Raw genomic sequence first — 26,969 nt, forward strand, 5'->3', positions numbered from 1 at the left:
GCTGTGGAGCAACTAAGCCTGTGGGCCACAACTATTCAGTCTCTGCTCTAGAGCCTTCGAGCCGCAACTACTGGGCCATGTGCTACAACTACTGAAGCCCGAGTGCCTTGGAGCCCATGCTTGGCAACAAGAGAAGCCACAGCAATGAGAAGCCCACACATTGCAACTAGAGAAAAGCCATGGCAGCAATGAAGACCCAGAACAGCCAATAAATAAATAATAAACTTATTTTTAAAGAAAACAGCACTGCAGAAAAATTTATAACTTTAAAGTACTTTTATCAGAAAATAAAATAGAAAATATATGTGTTCAACTCAAGAGGCTAGAAAATGAACAAGTGTAAACCCAAAGTACAGAGGGAATAAAAAGGTTAAGAACAAAAGAACGATAAACAAAGTTAACCGGAAGTTAGTTATCAGGATGGAGGTCCCTCTCAGGGTCTTGGGAAGAATGGTAACTGGAATAAAACAGGACGGGTCTCTGGGGTCCTGGTGATGCTTTTCCTTGGTCAGGTGCTGACTGCATGGTTGGGTCCCTGAAGGGGCATGGAGCTGTTGATGTAAGAGAAGTGTACTTTTCTGTATGTACATAGTACTTTGATAAGAAACACAAGAGCTGGTTCTTTGGAAGAAAAAAAAAAAACTAGAGAATCATCTGACAAGAATAATGAAGAAAAAGCAAAAAGATGTAAATAAATACTATTCATAATGAAAAAGGGAAGTTAACTACAGACATAAATATAATAAAAAGGAATATTATGTTGAACTCTTCATGTACAACAAGCACTAAAGAAAGTGACAGTTTCCTTAGGTGCTCCTAATACCCCTAACTGTATCCCACAATGAAAAAGTGCCAGGTTCAGATTATTTTAGGAAGGTTCAATCAATTTTTCAGAGTATATATGATCCCTAGCATCTAAGTTTATTCCAGAAAACAAAAAAAAAAAAAAAGGGAAAGATCAAATGTCATCTTCTCAGGAGTCTTGCATATCCATCCTAAATAAAACTGGAACCCACCCACCTCCCTCTTCTCTATTTTACTTTTCTCTTTATCATCTACCAACATCCATTGCACTGTATGTTGTTTAGTTGCTAAGTTTTGTCCAACTCTTTTGTGACCTTATAGACTGTAGCCTGCCTGTCTCCTGGGTCCATGGGATTCTCCAGGCAAGAATACTGGAGTGGGTTGCCATTTCCTTCTCCAGGGGATCGTCCCAGCCCAGGGATCGAAACTATGTTTCCTACATTGGCAGGTTGATTCTTTGCAACTGAGCTACTAGGGAATGTACTATATATTTTACTTATTTATCATGTTTATTTTCTGTTTTCTCTCCCTAGAACATAAATTCCATGATGAAAAGATTTTTATTTTCTTGTATCTGGAACAGTATTTGTCACATAATGGTTCTCAGTGAATAGCTTTGAAATATTTACTCAATGAATAAAATATCTTCAACAAATTTTCTGACGCCAATAAACTGCTTAATTCCAAAACTGGATGAGAATGAAAGTAGAAAAGGAAAACATAAGGTCATTTCATTTTTGCTAGTTAGATCAAAAATTCTAAATAAAATATTAGGTAGCTGAAACTAATCATGCAGGAATGCAAGAATGGTTTAAGATAAAAATATTTAACAGTGTAATTCTCAGCAATAGTAGCCTCCATGAGAAATCACAGGAATTGAAAAAAAAGCCCTTGATAATTTTCAATATCTATTTAACAGAGAAATTTTCTTTTCCTTTTTTTTCATTTTTGGCCGAGTAATACATGGGATCTTGGTTCCTGGACCAGGGATTGAGCCCCTGCCCCCTGATTGGAAGCCTAGAGTCTTAACCACTGGACTTCCAGGGAAGTCCATAAATTTTCTTAAAAAATAGAAGGAAACGGCACAACTTGATACAGATAATCTCCCAAAAACTTCCCTTAAAAAATCACACGTCTTAGTCTTCCCTGGTGGCTTAGTGGTAGAAAACCCACCTACCAATGTGGGGGACATAGATTCGATTCCTGGTCTAGAAAGATCCCACATGCCACAGAGCAACTAAGCCCATGTGCCACAAATATTGAGCCCGAGCTCTAGAGCCCAGGGGCTGCAACTAGAGAGTAGCTCCTGCTAGCTGCAACTAGAGAAAAGCCCATGCAGCAAGAAAGACTGGAGCACCCAAAAATAAAATAAATACAGAAAATTATTTTTTAAAAATCACATACACAAAGTTTTTTATATGCTCTCCCATTTAATTCTGGAACAAAAATACCTAGTCTGGGAACTTCCCTGGTGGTCCAGTGGCTAAGAATCTGCCTTCCAATGTAGGAGATGTAGGTTTGATTCCAGTCAGGGAACCAGAATCCCACATGCTGGAGGGCAACTAAGCCCATTTACCGCAACTATTGAGCCCATGCACTCTGGAGCCCGTGAGCCTAAACTATAGAGCCTGTGTGCCGCAACTGAGACCTAATGCAATCAAATAAATAAATACATTTTTTTTTAATTGCTGCTTAGTCTGACTTTTTCTGTTCAACAGGGTGCTGAAAGCTGTTGCTAATGTAATAAGAAAAGTGAGTTGTATAAAAATTGGAAAGGAAGAGGCAAAACTATCTTTATTTGCAGATGATACATTTATCTACATAGGAAACCCCATCACAATCCCATAATTAATAGAAATAAGATTGCTGGACAAAAGATATACTTCAGAAACTCATATCCCCACACCAATAATATCCAACTAGAAAGTATAGTAGAAAAGATATCTTTTCCATTATAAAACTATATGAACACTAAAGTAATTAGGGGGAACTCCCTGGTGGTCCACTGGTTAGGAGTCTGAACTTCCTATGTCAGGGAACCCAGGTTCAATCTCTGGTCAGGGAACTAAGATCCTCAAGCTACACAGCATGGTAAAAAAAAAAAGAAATAAAATAAAAAATTTGGCTAAAGTAATTAGGAAATAAACTAACATGCACAAAACCATAACAGAGAAAAATTTAAATTTTTATAGTGCAATATTAAAAACAAAATAAAGTATATTTACTAAGCTCATAGATAAGACAATCAAACATTTTTAAAGTATAAGAATAATTCCCCAAATAAATTCTCTAGTCCGGACCTCTGCCATGATCTCTAGGCTCAATTATCCAGTTACCTATTTGGCATAGCCATTTGGACGACTAAAGTCACCCTCAATTTAAAGCGAATAAAATGAAGCAACTGAATTTCCCCACCCACACATTCCTCTTCTTTCAGTCTTTCCCCAAGTAGCTCAGCTGGTAAAGAGTCCACCTGCAATACAGGAGACCCTGGTTCAACTCCTGGGTTGGGAAGATCCCCTGGAGAAGGGATAGACTACCCACTCCAATATTCTTGGTCTTCCCTGGTGGCTCAGATGGTAAAGAATCCACCTGCAATGCAGCAGACCTGAGACCTGGGTTCAATCCTTGTGGGAATATCCCCTGGAGGAGGGCATGGCAACCCACTCCAGTATTCTTGCCTGGAGAATCCCCATGGGCAGCGGAGCCTGGTGGGTTACAGTCCAGGAGGTCACAAAGAGTCAGACATGACTGAGCGACTAAGCACAGCTTGTAAGTAAATGGAAACTCCATCTCTCAGGTTGTTCAGGCCAAACATTTAGTGAAAGTGAAAGTCACTCAGTCATGTCTGACTCTTTGTGACCCCATGGACTATTCAGTCCATAGAATTCTCCAGGCCAGAATACTGGAGTGGGTAGCCTTACCCTTCTCCAGCAGATCTTCCCGACCCAGGAATCAAACCTGGGTCTCCTGCATTGCAGGCAGGTTCTTTACCAACTGAGCTACCAGGGGAGCCCATTTACAGTCAAATTTAATCCCCTTTTTTTCTCTCACTCTCACATCCAAGAAATTGGCAAATCCTTTGACTCTACCTTCAAAATATTTTCAGAATCTCCACCTTCACCACTGTTGCCACTGCCCTGATCTAAGCTCCCATCACTCTTTCCTGAACTGCTACAGGAATCTTCCACTTGGTACCTTCATTTCCGTGTTTTTACACGGAAGCCCATCCCCACTTCAACCTGTTTTCCATAGGAGCCAAAGTGGATAACAGGAAATGGGTGTTGGGTGGTGTCACTCTTTCGATAGCCATCGCTGTCACGCAAGGTAATTGTGTAGTCTTCGCAGCTGTCTATCATGGGAGCCACGACCTCTCCAGTCCTCTCAATTTCTCTAACTTCATTTACTACTTATAGTATTGTTCATTTCTCTCTAGCACACTGGCCTCCTTTCTGTTCCTTAAACATACCAAGAGAACTGTCGTAGTAGCTTCCACATTTGTTTGTTTCCACTGACTGGGCCATTCTTCCCACAGATCTTTGCAGGTCTCTCTCCATTACTTTCAAAGTTGTTTTTTTGGTGTGTTTTTTTTTTTTTTTGCCACAAGGCTTGTGGAATCCTAGTTCCCCAACCAGGGATCAAACTCGGGCCCCCTGCAGTGGAAGCAAGGAGTCCTAACCACTGTATGTGTGTGTGGTGGAGGGGGGGGTGCATACTCGCTCATTGTACTCAGTTGTGTCTGAGTCTTTGTGACCCCTATAGTTCCTCTGTCCATGGGATTCTCCAGGCAAGCGTACTGGAGTGGGTTGCCATTTCCTCCTCCTTGGGTATCTTCTTGACCTAGGGATCAAACTCGAGTCTCTTGTGTCTCCAGTATTGGCAAGGACCACTATGCCACCTCGGGAGCCCTAACCATTGGACTACCAGGGAATTCCCACTTTCAAGATTTTTAAATGATACTTTATCAGAGAGACCTTCTCTGACCACCTCACAGAAGGATGTTTCATACACTGCTGGTCAAAATGTCAATGGTACATCCCTATATACAGTAAAATTGAAATTTTATGTATTCTTTGATTATCTAATTCCATTGCTAGGAATATATCAACATATGTTTGCACACATACAAAATGATGTATTTACAAGATTGTTTACTTGAGGTAACCCAGAATGCAATCAGTCCAAGTGCTATCAGTAGATGACCTGGTAATAATAGAATATTTGTGCTGCTAGAAGAAAGAAAAAAAAGGATTCCAAAGTATATTTAATGTGAAAAAAAGTAAGAAGCACACAGTGTAGAACTACCATTTCTGTTGAAAAAGAAAATTGGTAACAGGGGCGGAAGGGGTAATGGGAGGCTGGAAGACTGGGGTGAGAAGGAGGAGGCAATCCTTTCTCTCAATATTCTTTGGTATTTCTTATATTTTGAACCGTTTGTTCATATTTCTTTCTTTCTTGTTTGTTTTTGGCTGCTCCATGTGGCTTGCAGGCTCTTAGTCCCCCAACCAGGGATTGAACCAAGGCCCTGGAAAAGGGAATGGCTACCCACTCCAGTATTCTTGTCTGGGGAATTCTGTGAACAGAGGAGCCTGGTGGGCTACAGGCAACAGGGTTGTGAAGACTTGGACACAAATGAGCAACTAACATTTTCACTTTCACTCGTTGGGGAACTAAGTGAAAGCAGAGTCCTAACCACGGGGCTGCCAAGGAAGTCCCCACACACTATTCTTAACATGCGACATTGGAATTTCTCCCATTGAGAGATGAGGTCTGTATTCCCTCCCCATGAACCCAGGCAGGCCTGTGAAGGCAGCAGAAGTGACAGTGTGTGACTTCTGAGACTGCTAGGTCATAAAAGACCAATTTTTTATCTGGTCCTCTTGGGGTGTTAGCTCTTAGAATCTGGAATGTGAAGATAAAAGTGCCAGAGAGGCCACGTGTAGGTATTCCAGCCAACAGTCCCAGCTGGGTCCCAACCAACAGCCAGATGTGAACGAGAAGACTTTGCAATGACCCCAGGCTCAGCCACTATGAATGCAATGGCCTAAGAGACTCTGAGTGAGAACTGCTTTGCTGAGTCAGCACAGCCAGAACCATGATAGAAGATCATTAAATCATGGCCACTCTCTTCTCTTCTCTGTCATCCTATGTGCAGCTGAATTTGCTCCTCGCCATGTCTTCTCACATGACTTTCAGGATCAAGTGATTCTTGGCCAAGAAACAAAGCCAGAATGGTCCCATTCCTTACTGGATTTGAATGAAAACTGGTAATAATATCAGGTACAACTCGAAGAGAAGGCAATGAAGAAGAACCAAGCTGGGTCTGTAAGGAGCCTCGCATATGACGCAGTACAAGCGTATGTCGTGTCAAGGTCACTTGCATCTGACTGCATCACTTTGAGAACAGCACTACTATCTCAATGACTGGATGTGTTTTACTGGGAAAATAATTTTTCTCTTGGTGTCAGTGTTTCTGCACTAGTGCTTTGGCTTAGTAATAAATGTGTAAGAGTTTTGTTGGGAAAAAAATAACTATTTTAAGCCATTAAATCTATTTAGCACCAAGATTTAGGTCCTCAAAGTAGATGAGATTGTACAGTGGAAGTGACAAATAGATTCAAGGGATTAGATCCGATAGAGTACCTGAAGAACTATGGACGGAGGTTCATAATACTGTACAGGAGGCAATGATTAAAATCATTCCCCAAAAAAGAAATGCAAAAAGGCATTTTGCATGGTTCTCTGAGGAGGCCTTAGAACTCGCTGAGAAAAGAAGAGAAGTGAAAGAAGAAAAGGAAAGATATACCCATCTGAATGCGGAGTTTCAAAGAATAGCAAGGAGAGATAAAGCCTTCCTCAGTGATCAAAGCAGAGAAACAGAGGAAAACAATAGAATGGGAAAAACTAGAGATCTCTTCAAGAAAATTAGAGATGTCAAGGGAATATTTCATGCAAAGATGGTCCCAATAAAGGACAGAAATGGTATGGACCTAACAGAAGCAGAAGATATTCAGAAGAGGTGGCGAGAATACACAAAACTATACAAAAGATCTTCACGACCCAGATACCCACGATGGTGTGATCACTCACCTGGGGCCAGACATCCTGGAGTGTGAACAAGTGGGCCTTAGGAAGCATCACTACGAACAAAGCTAGTGGAGGTGATGGAATTCCAGCTGAGCTATTTCAAATCCTAAAAGATGATGCTGTGAAAGTGCTGCACTCAATATGCCAATAAATTTGGAAAACTCAGCAGTGGCCACAGGCCTGGAAAAGATCAGTTTTCATTCAAATCCCAAAGAAAGGCAATGCCAAAGAATGTTTAAACTACTACACGATTGTACTCATTTCACACACTAGCAAAGTAATGCTCAAAATTCTCCAAGCTAGGCTTCAACAGCACGTGAACCAAGAACTTTCAGATGTTCAAGCTGGATTTAGAAACGGCAGAGGAACCAGAGATCAAATTGCCAACATCCACTGGATCATAGAAAAAGCCAAGAAAATTCCAGAAAAACATCTACTACTGCTTCATTGACTATGCTAAAGCCTTTGACCGTGTGGATCACAACAAATTGTGGAAAATGCTTAAAGAGATGGGACTAACAGGACATCTTACCTTCCTCCTGAGAAATCTGTATGCAGGTAAAGAAGCAATAGTTAGAACTGGATATGGAACAATGGACTGGTTCCAAATTGGGAAAGGAGTACATCAAGGCTGTTTATTGTCACACTGCTTATTTAACTTATATGTAGAGTACATCATGCAAAATGCCAGGCTGGATGAAGCACAAGCCAGAATTAAGACTGCAGGGAGAATTATCAATAAATTCAGATACGCAGATGACACCACCTTTATGGCAGAAAGTGAAGAGGAACTAAAGAGCCTCTAGATGAAGGTGAAAAAGGAAAGTGAAAAAGCTGGCTTAAAACTCATTTAAAAAACAAAGATCATGGCATCTGATCACATCGCTTCATGGCAAATAAATGAGGACACAATGGAAACAGTGACAGACTTTATTTTTCTTGGGCTCCAAAATGACTGCAGATGCTGACTGTAGCCATGATATTAAAAGACCTTTGCTACTTGGAAGAAAGCTATGAAAAACCTAGTGTATGTTAGTTGCTCAGTCATATCCGACTCTGCGACCCCATGGACTGTAGGTTGCCAGGCTCCTCTGTCCATGGAATTCTCCAGGCAAGAACACTGTAATGGGTTGCCATTTCCTTCTTCAGAGGATCTTCCTGGTCTCCTGCATTTTAGGCTGATTCTTTACTGTCTGAGTCACTAGGGAAGCCAGACAAACCTAGAGAGCATTTTAAAAAGCAGAGATATTACTTTGCTGACAAAGGTCCATCTAGTCAAAGCTGTGGTTTTTGCAGTAGTCATGTATGGATGTGAGAGTTGGACCATAAAGAAAGCTGAGCACCGAAGAATTGGTGCTTTTGAACTGTGGTGTTGGAGAAGACTCTTGAGAGTCCCTTGGACTGCAAGATCAAACCAGTCAATTCTAAAGGAAATCAGTCCTGAATATTCATTGGAAGGACTGATGGTGATGCTGAAGCTCCAATACTTTTGCCATCTGATATGAAGAGCCAACTCATTAGAAAAGACCCTAATGCTGGGAACAATTGAAGGCAGGAGGAGAAGGGGATGACAGAAGACGAGATGGTTGGATGGCATCACTGACTCGATGGACATGCATTTGAGCAAGCTCCGGGAGATGTTGAAGGACAGGGAAGTCTGGCATGCTGCAGTCCATGGGGTTGCAAAGATTCAGATACAACTGAGCAACTGAACAACAATTCCAAGAGCCTTTAAGATATGAGGTGTCCAGTGTCAGCAGTACAGAAGAGAGGCTGGAGACACAAATTTAGGGGGTCAACAGTGAGTGAGTGGCTAGTATTGAAAGCTGTGAGACTGAAGTTATTTAACCACTTAAAATGCAGGTTGAGGACTTCCCTGGTGGTGCAGTGGTTAAGACACCACACTTTCATTGCAGGGGGCACAGGTTTGATCCCCAGCTGGGGAACTGAAGTCTTGGTTGCAGCCCCAAAATAAATAAATTGATGAACTAAGTTGTGGACTTTTCTTAATTAAAATTTACATTCTTTTAAAAATAAAATGAGGGGTGAGTCTAGAGTTGACCCCAAGGCCAAAGCCTCTTCTGGAATGCTATGCTGCTTCTCCATATCTCCTTGGCCATTATGCACTTGGACCATTCTGAAACACAGCTGGCCTTCTGTATATTTGGGTTCCACATACAGTTTCAACCAATCATGATTTGAAGAATCTAGAAAGTTCCAAAAGCAAAGTTTAAATTTGTACCATGCCATCAACTATTTAGGGCTTCCCTGGTGGCTCAGATGGTAAAGAATCTGTCTGCAATGCATGAGACCCAGGTTCCATCCCTGGGTTGATAAGATCCCCTGGAGAAGGGAATGGCTATCCACTCCAGTATTCTTGCCTGGAGAACCCCAAGGACAGAGGAGCCTGATGGGCTACAGTCCATGGGGTCCCAAAGAGTTGGACACAACTGAATGACTAACACTATCAACTATTTACATTGTATTTACAACTATTTACATTACATTAGATATTGTAAGTAATTTACAAATGGTTTAAAGTACATGGGAAAATTATAAGCAAAAACTACATTTTATATAAGGAACTTGAGCATGTGCAGACTGCGGTATCTGTGGGGGTCCTGGAACCAAACCCCTAAAAATACTGATGGGCCACTGAACTGCCTCACAGGAGTGGTGAAGGGGTCAGACCCAGAAGCCCAGATGGCCTTGATTCACGCCCGTTCCCTGTCTCTTTATACAACTGCTGGTGATTTAATGAGTTAATATATATGAGGGTGGCTTGTACACAGAACATGATCATAAAATGCCCATTACTTATCAACCAAGGGTGGATTCCTTCAGCCCAATGCCAGCTGACCCAATCATCAAGTTCATACTATGGCTGTTGCCTTCAATAAAACATATACATGACCATATGTAAAATGGATAGCCCGTGAGAGTTTGATGTATGATGCAGGGTACCCAAGGCCAGTGCTCTGTGACAACCTGGAGGGAGGTGGGAAGGGAGAAAAGGATGTATACCTATGGCCAATTCATATTTATGTACGGCAAAAACAATCACAATACTGTAAAGGAATCCTCCTCCAATTAAAATGAAAAAACCCCCAAAACAAGCTTACCTATAGGGACTCCCCTTGTGGTTTGGTGGTTAAGAATTCACCTGCCGATGCAAGGGACACGGATTCGATCCGATCTGGGAAGATCCAATTTGCTGCAGAGCAACTAAGCCCCGTGCGCCAAAGACTGAGCCTCCATGCTGCAATTACGGAAGCTCGCATAATCTAGAGCCCGTGCTCTGCAACAAGAGAAGCCACAGTAATGTGAAGCCCGCAAACCACAGCGAGAGAGTAGCTCTCTCTCTCACTCTCTACTAGAGAAACTCTAGCTAGTGTGGTAATGACGACCCAGTGCAGCCAAAAATCAATGAATAAATAGGGCCTATTTATCTTTCTTTAGCACCTCAGTAACAACACAGTGAAGTGTATTTTACCCAACCCGAAGGTTACAAAATGTGAACAAAGTAATGTGCTTGGCTATTTTTTCCAAAAGATATTCTATCAACTCCTCCTTTTAGAAACCCACAGGAGTGAGTCACAAAAGGAGTAAGAAGTTATTTTAATCATCTTTTTCTTTAGGATCATGTCTCTTCTGCTTATCTGATTCTCAAATCCTCCTTCCTATTTGGCCTTCTTCCTTGTAAGACAAGACCTATTGATACTTTTAAAATATTTTGTAATTTAATATCTATAATGAACAGAATGAAGGTAGTCCCAAGTTTCTATAAAATAGCAACCCTTAGACTAAAGACAGAAATCCCACACATCTTCCTTCTAGAGACAGTACAGGCAGGAGACATGCTGTATCCAATAGAAGCTCCTTGAAACCTCCAAATACTGAATTTTCAAAATAATGAATACATCTGAATGGGTAAAGCAGCATTGTATTACATTCATGGGGAGCAAGTGGGGCATGCAAATAACATGACAGAACCTGCACCTCTCAGGAGTTTATCATCTGGATGGGGAGAAGACAATCAGTACACATTCATGAGATGGAGAAACAAAACTGACACAGAAGTCAATATGCATCATAATTGTACAGGCATAAGTGTATACAAACTTGGTGAAAAAAAATAAACAGAATCATCTGTATGGTGGGATTATGGGTGATTTTGGCTTTCTTTTATATATATTGTCTGAAATTGTTAATGTGAAAGTATTTTTTGTAAAAAGTTGATTTGGTCCAAAAGTGGTAGAATAGTGGCTACAAGGACTTCCCTGGTGGTCCAGGGATTAAGACTTCACGCTTCCATTGCAGGGGGCATGGGTTCAATCCCTGGTCAGGGAACTAAGATCCTGCATGCTCCACATGGCACAGCCAAAATAAAAGAAGTGATGAACAACTTTAACAAACCAAAGCAAGATGAAACCTAACCCCAAAGTAAGGAAAACCTAGAAGGGGATGATTTATGCTGCAAACCCCAGCAAAGCTTAAGAAATGTGAGCACTACTACTGAAGAAGTTCTACCAATTGGCATACAAAAAGTTAACCCAGATTCTCAGTTCATTTTATTAATACAGATAGGTAAATAGAATTATGTATTTGAGGAAATCCTGTAACATAAAAGAGATTAAACAAAGGCCAGAGGGAGACTTCCCTTGTGATGCGGTGGCTAAGACTGTACCGTCCCAGTGCCGGAGGTCCGGGTTTGATTCCTGCTCAGGGAACTAGATCTCACACGCTGCAACTAAGACCTGGCACAGCCAAATAAATATTAAAAAACAAAACAAAAAAACAACAGAAAAACAAAGGTCAAAGGAACTTGGAAGAGAAACTACACTGTAATACAAAAGCCACCACTAATATCATCAGAAGGATATGAGAAGCCATTTCACAAGATGGAATTGCTGTTGTAGTAAGGACAATTGTTGTTCAGCCACTCAGTTGTGTCCGAATCTTTGTGACCATATGCATGACAGCACACCAGGCTTCCCTGTCCTTCACTAACTCCGTTTGCTCAAATTCATGTTCATTCAGTTGGTTATGACATCCAACCATCTCATCCTCTGTCGCTTCCTTCTCCTCCTGCCTTTAATCTTTCCCAATATTAGGGTCTTTTCTAATGAGCTGGCTCTTCACATCAGGTAGCTGAAGTACTGGAGCTTCAGCTTCAGCATCAGTCCTTCCAATGAATATTCCGGGTTGATTTCCTTTAGGATTGACTGGTTTGATCTCCATGTTGTCCAAGGAACTCTCATGAATCTTCTCCAGCACCACAATTCAAAAGCATCAATTCTTTGGCGTTCAGCCTTCTTTACGATCCAACTCTCACATCATACATGACTACTGGAAAAACCATACCTTTGATTATACAGACCTTTGTTGGCAAAGTGATGTCTCTGCTTTTAAATACACTGTCTAGGTTTGCCATAGCTTTCCAAGGATAGAAGAATAGGATAACATTAAAAGTTGTGGGGGTGGGGTGGGCAAGGACTTTGGAGCCAGGACACCTGCTCTTCTTCTAACTGAACAGGTGACATTTGGCAAATGACCTAACCCCTTCACACCCCTCACTTTGATCTGCTGGAAAAAAGCAAAGATGAGAGTATCATCTTAGAGAATGAAACCATCAACGTACAGGCTTTGGCAGAGCTTGGTACACAGCAAATTTTGCAGAAATGCTTTCTCTTATTTCACAAGCTGTTAGGCAAAGTTTTTATCAACTGTAGTGCCTAAGGATGTTCATGAGATGGTTAGCACAGGAGTAAAAATTTTAAAGGTCAGTGAAAAGATATTTGCAATAGAGTAACCACCTGAGAACCAGAGAGACTGAACATTGCAAAGTCAACCCACTCGAACAAGCAAACAGTGACAGGAGAACCAACTGGAGCACCAAGACTGACACATAGGAGAGGTTTCTTTTAAAAATAGCAGCTGGCTCTGGTAAAGATCGTGCACCACATGCGAACACATTTGGCTCTTGCTCTTCACCCACCCCTTTGTTTTCCACAAAAAGAAGAGACTCAAAGAAGATTCCTTCTGAATGTGTATCACCATTTATTGTAGTTTGCGTTAGGAATTGAACAGAGGACATTGTCTGTGGAGTGGCAGGGGGAGAAAAAGGAAAAGAAAGTATGTTTTTGTAGAATTCATTTTTTCCAAAACACTTTATGGTTTCAAAATCCTCTTTTACCCCAAAAGAAATTCAAGAATTCAAGTATGGTAAGTGGGGAGCAGTAATACAAAAAGTCTTTTATGTTTATGTGCGTGTGTGTGTGTGTGTGTGTTTTACAAGCAGACATACTTCTACATTTCTCGCACCCTTTTTTGCTTTGGTAAGGCCAAGCCCCACAGGACACATCCATACAAACAATCCTGCGTTGAACTCAGAGACTCAAGGGTTGAGGAACTTATTTACCCTCACAGAATAACTGTAAAGATTTTAAAATGTCACAGAGCATTAAAAGAAAACCCCAAACCCCCAACACCCAAACCGTAAGACATGAAATCCTGATACACTTAAATGCTTCTTTTGCTGCAGCTGTTCCTCAGATTCCTGATAGTGGGCTTACTACAAGGACCAGCACAATAAGATACTCTTCATTTTGTTTAGAATAATTAAAAAAAAAAATTATGGGACATTTCAAAAGAAAAAAAAATAAAAACTAAAATTCAAATTCTGAAAATATCTTGCCTCTTTTATTAATCATGTCATCTAACACCAATTAAAAAAAACAAATACGTGAATATGATATAAAAATACGATCCCGGGATTAACACTTGTTGCAGGCACAGTTATCTCACAGAATATATGTTTGGAGGGCCAAGGAAAGGAGTTTATTTTTGTTTTTGCTTCACTTAAAAAAAAAAATCCACAGCAGTGCAAGTAGGATCAGGAAGAGGGTAGGAGGGGGGAGATTCTTTAGCAGCAAAATGTCCAAGGTTCTCTAATCACAATCAAAATCAACGGATATTGGATTGGGGGTGGGGTGGGGGAAGATGAAAGGGATGCTGCCCAGACCCATCCGTCTCATCAATCACTAAAAGACTTCTGCTGCAAAAGCCCCAAATTCTGACATATGAAGGACGTGCTCTATTACACAAGCAATCATCAAATGTGTCCTTCAAGCTTTTGATCACGTTTGTCACTTAAATATATGTACAGGAATTGGGTTCCTCCTCTTGTTCACGTCCTTTCAGGTCTCCACCATTTGGTCACTCTGGGTGGGCTTGTGGTGTATTTTGCCTCCAATGTTTGAACAGCATGTGCACCATCACTCTGGTTTGCCTCGCTGGCCCTGGCTGTTTCCAGCAGAAGGTGGGCAGGCAGGGTGGTTTAGTGATCACTGTTCTGTTTCTCTCTCATCCAGGCGTGAATCTGTTCTTTCAGTTCTGGCACTGAGAAAAGAAAAGGAAAGAATTAATGCCCTGGATGCGCTTTTCCTGAGAGATGATGCCTGCAGTTCAGTATAAAGAAAGGGCCATTTATATCCTCATGGAATTGAAGGCTGAGGAAGAGGACATGAACAGTAAAGACTGGAATTCTATAGTGAAAAAGAGCAAAGAGTGTTTTGTGTCTTTTCCATTACAAAGTGTCAGAAACCATGAAGCCTCTGGACTTGTTAAGTTTCCCCCTTTTGGTTCCTCTCTGACACAGGATTTTTGGCCCTGCTGCTCAGACAGGTGTAGACACTGCAGTTCAAGCTCTGCCCTCCCGTACCTGGTTCCAGCATGTTCTCCGTCAGCGTCTGTCGGTTGAAGGGGTCCGTGGGAGAGTTCAGCAAGTGCCGCAGGATGATGGAGCGGTCCATGATGGTGCCGGAGGGCAGTCGCACGGGGTCAGTCATCAGGGTGTCCATTAGAGGGTCTAGAGAGACAAAGCAAAGCAAATTCTAGTCAAACAACAGCGCATAAAACTGCAAAAGAATATAAAACAAAGTCCCTCCTATCAGTGAAAAACAGAGCAGCAACCAAATGGCCCCGACCAGGCCACCAAGTTTAGAAGGAAATCGGCACTAGATAAAAGCACACACTTGACCTTTTGCAGATGGGAAAGTACCCTTTTGTCAGCTACCAGGAGGAAAGATTAGAGAAAAAAAGACAGTAAGACAGATAGAGCAGCAAGCAGCGAAGATGGCAGCTAGAATCAACCCTTCCTCTTAGAACTCCTCACAATTCTTAGAACATAGAAATCCCTGCCTGCAAAGGCAAGGCTGACCTTAGAATTTTCAGGGCTGTTATCTGGTTTGAAATCAGGCGAAGGATTTTTTCCCCTTGTCATTTATAATATGAACTAAAAGTAGGCAATGGTAATTTCAATTTCAGACCAAGAGTCTCAAAAAAGCAAGGAGAGCACAGAACATCTTCTAATGTTACAGGTTTCAGGTTAAATCAAAGAATTTGGTATAAGAAAAGTGGGTCCACTCACCTCTGAACTCGTCTGGGGCGTCACTGTAGTCAATTTCTGCACGTGCATTCTTAGCCACAATCTCCTCTACTTTCTCGGCCAGAAGCTTAAATTTCTCTATCGCTATGGTGGATTTGATTCCCGCCTTCCGCATTTTTGAAATAACTTCTTCAAACAACTCTTTGCTGTAGGATCTCTGCAAACGAGGAAAGACAATGTGAGATGTAAATATAAATGGAAAAAAGCAACCTGCAGAAAATATCCAGAGTAGGCTGTGTTTTCTAAAAAAGCTCTAAAATTATAAGTATATATAAATACACTTTGACATGGCTATAAATACATAAAGACTGGGCTTTATGTACAAGGTCATTACTTCTGGAAGGGGCTTTAGGACTGAGGCAAATGAGAGGAATTTTTTAAAAATTTAGTTACTTTTACAACAAATATGCATTTCTCTTAAAATTTTAATATTAAAAAGAAAAGGAAATCTAGTCTAGTTCAGTCTTCGTAAGGCACTCAGATGGTAAAGAATCCGCCTGCAATGTGGGAGACATTGGTTTGATCCCTGGGCTGGGAAGATCCCCCGGAGGAAGGCATGGCAACCCACTCCAGTGTTCTAGCCTGGAGAATCCCCATGGACAGAGGAGCCTGGCGGGCTACAGTTCATGGGTTGCAAAGAGGTGGCCATGACTGAAGGACTAAGCACAGCATACAGAGACCCAACACCCTGCAAGAGGAGGTAGCTAGTTCAGTTCTTTTCCCTAAAGGTAAACACGGTGAAAACAACCCAAACAGAGTGCACAATCAACAGGAGCTTTCTCTCGTTCTCTGATGCTTCTTTAAGATCTTTTAGTTTAATGCTATTAAATGTCAGAGGCTCTGCTGATGGGAGCAAACAGGGATTGTGCCTGTGAGAGTGGGAGGGATGACCCGCAGGGCAAGCCCCACCACAGATCCAGGTGACCCTGGACTTCAAACCTGGCTTCACCATCTACCCACTGTGTGGTTTTAGGCAAGGCTCTAAGTCTCCTTAGCCCCAGTCTCCTTGGGTGTAAAATGCTGGTAGTAACACCTACCCTACAGGTGCCTAATTTATATTAATCACTGCCATTTCAAAAGAGCAAAGTATCATATTTGGCATTTAGGCAAAACCACTGGCCACACGCCACTTTAGTGATACAAAGATAGTCAGGGAATGATTAAATCAGTGACCTGTGGTTTCTAAACGAGGATTCACAAGAACATATATCTGTGGGATGAATTCATCTTAGTACTTGTGTTTTCTCAGAACGCTGGATTGAAAGTCCTCAGTCTTCCTTCTATCCTTTTTTCAACTTCAGTTTCTAAATAAGTGCACATGCTCACTTTCTCTCTCCACACACACCCATGTCCCTTATTCAATCCAGGTGGGAAAACAGCAAAGGACTAAGTGTTTTTCTTTTTGTCTGGGCCTAGCAATAATAGTTACAGTTTTCTGAAACTAAATTACTACTTTAGTTCAACAGATACTTTATTTGGTATCTACTTATTATGAGCCAGGTAAGCCACCATCCCCATCCCCGAGGGCTTCCTTGATAGCTCAGTTAGTAAAGAATCTGCCTGCAATACAGGAGACCCCAGGTTGATTTCTGGGTTGGGAAGATCCACTGGAGAAGGGAATAGCTACCCACTCCAGTATCCTGGCCTATACAGTCCATGGGTTCGCAAAGAGTCGGACACGACTGAGTGATTTTCACTTCACAGGGAAATAAATGGGCAGAAGTTCACAGTCAGATGCTGAAAGGGCAAAACGCACAGGGTGGCTGCTGCTGTCCACGCTACTGTGATGATTCACCTTGAATGCTTCAGTCCATTTGGTGTTCTTGAAAACATCACCCACTCTATTTCTTGAAAGAAATTTTGCACTTTCCTGGCGGTACAGTGATTAAACACTCTGTGCTCCCAATGTAGGGGATATGGGTGTAATCCCTGGTCAGGGAACTATGATCCCACATGCTACGTGGCACCCCCCAAAAAAGATGATTGAATTTTTAACTGACTGACTTGTGCCTGCTGCTGAGTCAACTTCTAAGATACAGCAGTGGATAAACATGATCAGAAACCAAAGGGCACTCATGATAAGGGGACATGGCATTTAGTGTCAAAGAGCAGCAGCACCAATAGTCAAACAAATACAGATTACTGAGCTGCTGCTTCAAGTTCAGCGTGGATGGGGTTGGAGAGGAAGCAAAGATGTTATCCTTGACCTCAAGGATTGTAAAGAATGGCTACAAAATTGGACATAAAAATATCTGCAAATTATGTATCTGATGTTGGTCTAGTATCCAGAAAGTATTAAAGAACTCACACAGAATACATAAAGAACAAAATAGAAAGGATCCAATTTCAAAAATGGATAAAGGGGAATTTCCTGTCGGTCAAGTGTTTAGGACACCATGCTTTCACTACCGAGGGCCTGGGTTCAATCCCTGGTCGGTGAACTAAGATCTCACAAGCCACTTGGTGCAGCTAAGGGGAAAAAAAGAAATGGATGAAGGACCTGAATATATAGCTCTCCAAAAAAGATACACAAATGGCCAGCAAGCACTTGTCATTAGGGAAATGCAAATGAAAACTACAGTGAAATACCACTTCACTCCCACTAGGGTGTCTATCAAAAACAAAACAAAACAAAAACACCAGAAAAGAGCAAGTGGTGAGGATGTGGAGAAATTAGAACTCTCGTACACTACTCGTGGGCTTGTGGGACTGTTAAACACAGAATTACCATATGACTCAGAAATTCTACTCCTAAGTATATCCTAAAGAATTGAAAATAGGTATTCACACAAATACTTTGTCTGACTGCTTTGCGGCCCCATAAACTGTAGCCCACCAGGTTCCTTTGTCCACGGAACTCTCCAGGCCAGAATACTGGAGTGGGTAGACATTTCCTTCTTCAGGGGATCTTCCCGACCCAGGGATCAAACCCTGGTCTCCCACATTGCAGGCAGATTCTTCACAGTCTGAGCCATCAGGAGACATGGGTTCAATCTCTGGGCCAACAGGATCCCTTAGCCACAGGGCAACTGAGCCCCATGTGTCACAACTACCAAGCCCGCGCTCTACAGCCCATGTCCTGCAACACGTGAAGCCCACCTGTCACTATGCTCCACAACAGCAGCAGCCACTGAAATGAGAAGCCTTGTGCACCGCAACGAGAGAGCAGCCCCTGCTCTCCGCAGCTAGAGAAAAGCCCGCGTGTGGCAATGAAGACCCAGCAAAGCCAAAAATAAACAAACGTCAAAAAAAAAAAGAAAAGGAACTAGGTACTGATGCATGTGTAACATAGATGAATCTTGAAAACATGCTACGTGAAAGAAGTCAGACACAAAAAGTCATGTACATTGTATCATTCCATTTATATGAAATATCCAGAATAGACAAATATAAAAATAGGTAAAATAAAGACAGAAAGAAGTTTACTGGTTGCTAGGGGCTGGGGTGAGATGGGACAGTGGTTGCTTAATGGATATAGGACTTCCTTATGGGAGTGATAGAATGTTCTGAAACTAGAGAGGGGATGGTTGTCCAACACTGTGAATGTAATAAATGCCACTGGACTGTACACTTCAACATGGCTCATTTTGTGTTATGTGACTTTCACCTCAATTAAAAAAAAAAAAAGGTGCATGGGAGAAGTGAGATTTCAGGTGGGCTCTTTACTATCATCACTGTTTCACGAAACGTGGTGTTAACAGACAGTGCTCCAGGAGCATCAGATTGCCATCCATCTGTCCGGAAAGCACAGGGAGATGCAGCCCTGGACACGGTTCCCAAGTCAGGCTAGGACCTCTCTTCTCCTAGGCAATCTGGGCTTTGGGCACAGTTGTCCTGCTGCCCACCCCACTTCCTCCCACCCTGACCAGGGGCTCTCTACTCAGATCTGAGTGTAAAGCTCAGGGCTCCTTGTACTGGTGTCTCCTGTCACCTGTCCTGGGCACCTGTCTTCCACCCGCTCTCGTGCGTGCAAGGCTCTCTGCTTCTTTTCTTGCTCGGCCGCCACTTTCTTCTTCCTTTTGTCTTCCCAGGAAACTAAGACACACCAGACGGAACCAGAGCAAATCAACAGCACTGCCCCCAAAGGAGATAACAAAGTGCTACCACCTCCCTGGAGCCTTCCAGTCTTCCATGCTTCTGCCCCTCCCCACCACCCAGACCCTCTTCCAAAACAATCCAGTTGGCAGGCCCCTCATTGGCTTACAGCCAACATAAATGCAAAGTGTCCAAAAATCGAGACAAATATCACACTGTCCAACACAGCAAAAAACCTACTTAAAAAGCGTTCCTCTCTCCATAGTGTCACCAGCACTTGTGTGCTTGCTTCAAGGGTCTGGAAGAACAGGGCTACTGAGACATTGAAGCAGACCTGAGTGCCACCGTAGGCCACCACCATAATCCACAGGCGTTACCAGGGAGTGTGGATGGTTTACTAGTCACCAAGGAAAGCAGTAGGAAGCACCCCTTTGGTTTTCACTGTCTCACTGGGTATGCTGTGTTCGTCCACACTGCAAACTTTGTGTTACATTAACTTCTTGCGTTGTGGTGGCCACAGGAAAACCTACCAGGAGGAGAGGGAGCAGGCTAACGACCCTCTGGGGTCCCTGACTGTGAGAGTGGAAGAGTCCTCGGGGACTTCTCACACCTGACCTCTGGCCGGGCTGAGAGGCCCCGTTCTAGTCGGCCTGCGGCCCAAGGCGGACGCCCTGAGCTCACATGGTGAGCGTTTCCATTTCCTGTCCCTCCTAAGGCTACTGTTTATCTTCCATTTCTCAATACATGCAATATTATACAGTTGCAGACAGGAGAATCATTTTAGCATCTCCTCAAAATAACTGCAAACACCTAACCTGTTCTTTTACCACTACTTTTTTGCGGAAAAACTGCTTTAGACATATGTGGTTTTTTTCCATTGCAGGCACTCTGTCAAGACCACATCTCCTGCTTACATCTAAAAGTACCTACTACGTATATGACGTATGTCTCAATAAAGTTTTTATTGGAAAAAAACAAAAGAGGACCTGCAATTTCCCTATTTTGACCTTTAGATGATATGTAAGTAAAAAACCTTCTGGAGGGGACTTCCTTGGTGGTTCACTGGTTACGATGCCGTGCTTCCAATGCAGGGATGCAGGAGATGCAAGATCGATCCCTGGTTAGGGAACTAAGATCCCACATGCCCTGCAGGGCAGCCAATAAATAAATAAATCAACAACAACAACCACTTTTCTGGAATTCCTAGTGACAGTTACCCTGAGAGGTAATTAATATCTGGAAAAACAATGTGAACAAAGACGGAGAGATGGAAATGAACATGGAACATTGGGGCATTTTAAGCAGAGAGCAGAGAAGTTGAGGACAGGGACTCAGGTCAGGCACCGGGGAGGAGCCCTGTCTCTGCCCCACACCAACCGTGTGCCTCTCTAACCTCTGTGCGCCTCTGAGGGTGTGAGGAATCCAAGGGAACCCGTATCACAGGATTTTGTGAGGGTCACAAGTGAAAACATGAAAGGTGGTTAAACCCTGACATGTGGTTAATAACCATTAGTTACTAAAGTGCTGAAGATGCTGCAGGACAGAGGAACGTGGAGGAAGAAGCCCTGTAGGAGATTCTGAAAAATTAAAAATCAAGGCTGGACTGGGGTTTCTGGGACTAAATTGGAAGCTGTGGAAATGAAAACCACAAAATGGATGTGATCACCAGGACCCAAGGAATAAGGGAGGGAAGGATGTAAACATAACAAAAAAGGTCTGAAACCTGGAACCACAGAATTAACAGCAGCACTGAAGCTGAAGGGACTCCCTGAGAAAACAGGGTTTCTTCTGAGCTTAACAGATTTGTCAAGCAAGGCTCTTAACAAGATGGGTTACAAACTCAACTGGAAATGGATCTGAGAGCCAAATCCGCTCTTTACGTCCAAAGCACAATAACCGGTTCATCTCCATTTATACCAGACAAGTTTCCCTTGCCACTGTGGCTGTTATTTGTTTACATCCTAAAAACTTTCCAAGCTACATTTTGCAAAGTGTCCCCTTCCTTGATTTCCAGCGGGGAAAATCCAGAAACAGAGGAATGTGCATGGAGTCTGCCAGGACATCCACAGGGACGCAAATTCAAGTCGCCCGCCCCCCAGGCACTGACCTGGTCGTCAGCGATGGCTTTCGCGAACCGGGCACAGTCCAGCTGCAAGTAAATATCGGTCAGTTGGTCCAACAGCTTCTTTGGTTCAAAGCCATATTTCTCGGGGTTTTCAACTTTCAGGTCACGGCACTTCGGGCCACAGAGTTGCTGAAGATTGAAGTTCAGCATCGCGGCCAATCGGGGTCCAAGTTCCTAGGGAATCACAGGATAACGGGACAAGTCAAGCTGTCAAGTCAAGTAAGGAGGACCAAACACTCTCCTTTCAGCGGCTGCAGGGCCAAGAATTGGCAGCATAGATGTTCAAAGAATCCCTTACCTCTGCTACATCATATAAGCTGAAGGAGGACATTCCATTCAGCCTTCTATTTACTCTCATTTCTAATACAACAATTCTAATGTGTAATAGAATGCTGCAGCCTGATGAAATATTTATAAATACCAAAAAAGCAACCTTTTCTTTAAATTCATGTTTTTAATTATAAAAACAACAATCACTTGAATTTGCTGAGAAACAAGTCACAAACGTTTGAGTCTGCTCTTTCAGCCATCATTTTAGGTATTATTTTTTTTATAAATTTTAAATGTTCCTGGCAGTTTAGACAATATGCACCATTCTCATTTATCAGATGCAAAGAGCAGAGAAATACAAAAGAGAAGATAAAATCTGTCTTGAATGGTTTTAAATCAAGCCAGTGAAACAAAACAAATGAAACAACTAGAAGCTAAGTATGAAATAACATGCTATGACCCCACTAGATGATACAGTACTACTACAAATGGGCATACTTTGCTTTAAGGAAACCTGAGAGGGAAAAATCTCACTTGGAGAGTATTAAACAGTAGCCATAAATATGAGTCTTGAAGGCTTCTCTTTAAGGAACAAGGTTTTCAGTAAATTTAATGACTGGATCTATACAAAATCAACTTAAACTTGGCTTTTAAAGGACCTACTCTTGCACAAAGTAAAGTACTCCTGTTGTTTTTTTTTGATGAATATATATTCTTTAATCTACTCTTCTTCACTGAAGTATGATGGAATGTCATCCCTTGGGTTAAGATGAATATATCCATGTTGTTATTCTACAAACACTTTCATTTTTGATTCACAATTTCCAAATATTTTATGTCTTGACAATACATCTGTAACTTTTAAATTGTTAAAAAAAATTTAAGTTGGAGGATAACTGCTTTACAATGCTGTGTCAGTTTCTGCTGTATAACATGAGTCAGCTATACATATACATATATCCTCTCTTTCTTGCACCTCCCTCCCCCACCATATTCCTATATTTAATTGTTAAGAAACTGTGAGATAAAAGAGTGATTAAGAATAGAATATAACTGGTGATTTTTCTTTCTGAAGTGGCAGAGTTTTGTGCTAACCAGCCAAGACTAGCCAAGAAGGTGAAAACAGTACAGCAAAGGAAAAAGAAAGATGATGGCAGGCAGAGCAAAGCCGGGGGCAGAAGACCATGACCGATGTGTGCGGACAGCTCAGATCAGTTAGTAGATCTTGAAAAAAATTAATTTTAATTGACATGAAAATATTAGACTTAGCTTTCAATAATTTCCTTTAAAAATGAAGAATTTAGAGTTAAAAAAAAAGGCTGTATGATAATTTAGTCTCAAAAGATATTTTTAAATATTTCTTTTTATTCATCTATCTGTTTGGCTGTGTGGGGTCTTAGCTGTGGCACAAAGGATCTTCGATATTCGTTGAAGCATGTGAACTCTTAGTTTGGGCATGGGGTATCCAGTTCCCTGACTGGTCCCTCTGCACTGTGAGCTTGGACTTTCAGCCACCGGACCACTGGGGAAGTCCCTCAAGTAGTTTTTATAGTTTCTGACCCTCTAAACATCACATGGCACTGCCATTGGAGCACCTGAACATAAAATTCAACATGACTTAGCGCAGGGACTGGCAAATTCCGGGCTAAGACAAATCTGGCCTGATGCCTCAGCTGAGGAAGTCTTACTGGAACACAGTAACAGCAATTAGTAGCTGAGACAGAGACTGTGTGGCCCACAACATATAAACTATTCACTGTCTGGCCTTTACAGAAAAAGTTTATAGAAACTCCGTTTGCAAGGCTTTAAGGGAAGCAAGTGTTTGAAGTACCTTGTCTAAATGAGTTGCCGTGTTCTTATGCTTTTAATGATGCACTGTTTGCTTCATGTTTTGTTGCTCCTGTGCTGAAATCTATTTATGAAAACACATGAAATGGAAAGGGGACAGGGGAGAGGGCCCATCTCGTAAGCTGCACCCAGGCCAGGGTGTGGTGATGATCCTGAAGGTAAGAGTAAGCAGGGAGGGGACTTTCCTGAGGTCCAGTGGCTGAGGCTGTGTTTCCACTGCAGGGGGCACAGGTTTGATCCCTGGGGAACTAAGATCCCACATGCTGTGCTGTGCATCCAAAAATTTCTTTTTAAAATAGAGAGGGAAACTGGAGGAAATACATAGTAAAATTATATTCCACTATAACTGTGCTTCCATGTGAACAATGGACTACCAAATCTTAGGTCCCTTTCTTGCCTTCCTCACTACCCTTGTCGTGGCCACACTGTAATGCCTCTAAACTCCGTGTGTGTGTGTGTGTGTGTGTGTGTGTGTGTTGGGGGCGGTGGTCAAAGCAAAGCAGAGATTTTCATTTATGCGTGGCCACACTGTAATGCCTCTAAACTCCGTGTGTGTGTGTGTGTGTGTGTGTGTGTGTGTTGGGGGGGGGTGGTCAAAGCAAAGCAGAGATTTTCATTTATGCCTCTCAGCTTTGACTTCAGAAACAGGATCCAGGTCTCTTCAATCAAGTCAAAGTCAAACATTCTGTCTACCAGTGATCTATCATAAACCCTAACTAAGGCTCTCAATAACCTTTGACTTCCTGAATGTAACAAAGCTACACTTGAAGAGACCAAAGATCTTACACACTGTCAATTATTTCTACTTAATAAACTCTAATTTCCAATTGATGTCACTTTATACTTTTCTTATAAATAAAACACAGGAATCAATAATGATAAAAATATGCCACAGCTTCAACATTAATAATCCAATGTGCTGTCTCAGCAGAAAGTGAACTAGAAGTGACCGTCTTCAGACTTCAGTGTATCAACAGAGTGCTGTGCATATCAATTAGCATAACTGGGAACAAACTCAGTGACAGATTCTAACTGATTGGTGACTGTGATGCTAAAATACCCAGAATTTCAATGACGACTATATTTAGTTCTAAGTTGATAGGCTCTGAATGTTGAATCCCACAGACGAAACAAATACCCCGAAGGTTCTACTCACGGGTCTCAGGAATGGCTTCTGGACCTGCTTGGTGAGGATATGGAACATGTCCACGGTCTCTGTCGCCAGGGCAAGATAGGAGCGTGAAACGCGCTCATCCTGAGCGAGCTGGGACTGGCGAGCCTGCTGCTGATCCTGGGGAACAGTGAACAGATGCCAGACACATCTCAGTACTGGTCATCAGCTCACCAAGCTCCAAGTGCAAGGGAAAAATACAGTCAGCTCATAACTAGGGAAGTGTGTAATACAGTCAACAGACTTGGGGAATCATAGAACCAGCTGTATGGCAAATGTTCCAGATTACTGAGGTTTATTCCTTTTGCCATCAGACATCCTTAGGACTTTGGAGAAGGTGACCCTGGCACATGATTTAACGTACACGAGACTCAGTTTCCTCAATGACAAAAAGAAGTCGCTATGAACCTCTATGCAAGATGAAATAAGTGATGTTGTGCTTGATACACACTGGGACCTAATAAAGGACGTTCTTTGTCCTTAATAACAACCTTTACTTAGTCATCATTATTTTGAAAACATGAGCTCTGTTATGCTATGACACTGAAGTCTGTAGGTTTTGCCATGACACCAAGGGCCTGGAAATGGCTAAGCTTCTGAACCATGTCTTTCCACACCAGTCAGGCTGTCAACCTTTACAACTGTCAGTGTGCTTGCCTCAGGCTCCATCCTCCTCCTCCTCCTCTGACAGAGGCTGGAACATGAGATAACAAGGTGGATTTGACTCATGGGTAAAGTAAGATGGGGCAGAGAAGGCTCTGCAAGGAATAAAACGTAGAAATATCAGGATGGGTTTATATTCTTACAGTTGCTCAGAGGCCAGCTAACTTTGTGTTGGGGGAGGGAAAATAGCTGGAAGAGCTTATGGAGCCACACCAGTACATCCTGGGAAAGTGCCTGGAGGAGAACCTGCATCAGTGTTGCATGACCTGCCCGCTGCCCTCTGGACAGGACAGAAAAGGTGAAGCAGGGGGATTGGAAGAACAGCAAAGTGAGAACCACCTCAATGTGTGTCAGGGTGTCTTGCTCATTTATCAATCATGGGCCAGGCCTCTGGTAGGGGATGGAGCACAGAATATGACCAAGAAGGCTCCCTACCTCATGGAGCTTAGATTCCAGTTAGAGAGACAAGCAATAAACAGACACCCACCCAAACAGATGCTTAATAAATCTGATCATGATTTTCAAGAAAAATAAAGCAGGGTAGCAAGGAGGAAGAGTGTGCTGGGGTCAGGGTGCTACTCTGGAAAAGGTAGTCAGGGAAGGCCTCTCTGAGGAGGTGACATTTAAGAAGGTAGCTAAAGGAAGTGAGTCAGCAAAAATCCAGGGTAAAAGCACTCCAGGTGGAGGGAACAGCAAGTGCAAAGGCCCTGCCGGTGGGGGGAGAAGCAAGGAGGCGGGTGTAGCCCGGGAAGAGGAGTGAAGGAAGAAGGGTAGGGCCGATAGTGCGTGCCCAGGGAGAATTCAGGAAGCCTGGAAGGGCTCTGAGCAGAGCAGCAATGAGAAGTTGACAGAGGACGTCCCTGCTGGTCCAGTGGTGGAGACACTGCACTTACAATCCAGGAGGCACAGGTTTGATTCCTGGTCAGGGAACTAAGATTTACACATGCTGCAAGGCACGGCTGAAGAAAAAAAAAATGAAGCCAACTGAGATTTTAACAGCATCCTTCTGGAGTGGACATCAGCAACGGTGAAGGCTGGGAGACCACAAGGGAGTCTTCTCCAGGTAAGAGACCGTAGTGGTCTAGAGGTGGAGGAAAGAGGTCAGACAATGAATATATTTTGAGATAGAGCCTAGGGGCATTTGCTGAGACAGCAAGAGAAATCAAGGAACACTCCACAGGTGCTGAGCCAGAGCACTGAGTAGAATGCAGTCCTCATTTCCTGAGGCAGGGCAGAGGAGATCCGGAAAACAACTTCTGGACACAAGTGGAGATCCCATTAGAACCCCGGGCAGAGGCAAGTCAATAGCTGGCTACGTAAGCCTGAATCAACTTACATAAGCCTGAATCAAGAGTAAGCCGAGCTTGGGAGGCACATTTTGGAGTCTTTAGAATACAGACAGTTAAAGCCTTGGAATAGATGAGATCGGCCTGCAGCTGTTTTCAACTGGGGGCATCAGGTACTGTGTGGGAGTATTTCCGGTTGCCTGGTAACTGGAAGTAGGAGGGACACATCAC

The 26,969-nt window shown here is 42.6% G+C and overlaps 1 protein-coding gene and 1 pseudogene across 1 annotated transcript in view; one reads left to right on the top strand and one right to left on the bottom strand.

Moving 5' to 3' along the window:
- The first annotated feature begins 5,977 nt into the window (after positions 1-5,977).
- Positions 5,978-6,133, top strand: LOC122708335 (annotated as a pseudogene).
- A 6,794-nt stretch (positions 6,134-12,927) lies between these two features.
- UBE4B (ubiquitination factor E4B) overlaps positions 12,928-26,969 on the bottom strand; it is a 124,491-nt gene continuing 110,449 nt past the window's right edge. Inside the window, exons 25-29 of the mRNA XM_043924666.1 lie at positions 24,775-24,909; positions 21,483-21,674; positions 15,323-15,497; positions 14,615-14,761; positions 12,928-14,292 (exon numbers count right to left, since the gene is read on the bottom strand). Coding sequence (XP_043780601.1) covers positions 14,231-14,292; positions 14,615-14,761; positions 15,323-15,497; positions 21,483-21,674; positions 24,775-24,909 — 711 coding nt within the window. The 3' untranslated portion in view covers positions 12,928-14,230. The remainder of the gene's footprint in view (positions 14,293-14,614; positions 14,762-15,322; positions 15,498-21,482; positions 21,675-24,774; positions 24,910-26,969) is intronic.

This window comes from Cervus elaphus, chromosome 14, assembly GCF_910594005.1.
Source record: "Cervus elaphus chromosome 14, mCerEla1.1, whole genome shotgun sequence".
In the NCBI taxonomy this organism is placed as follows: domain Eukaryota; kingdom Metazoa; phylum Chordata; class Mammalia; order Artiodactyla; family Cervidae; genus Cervus; species Cervus elaphus.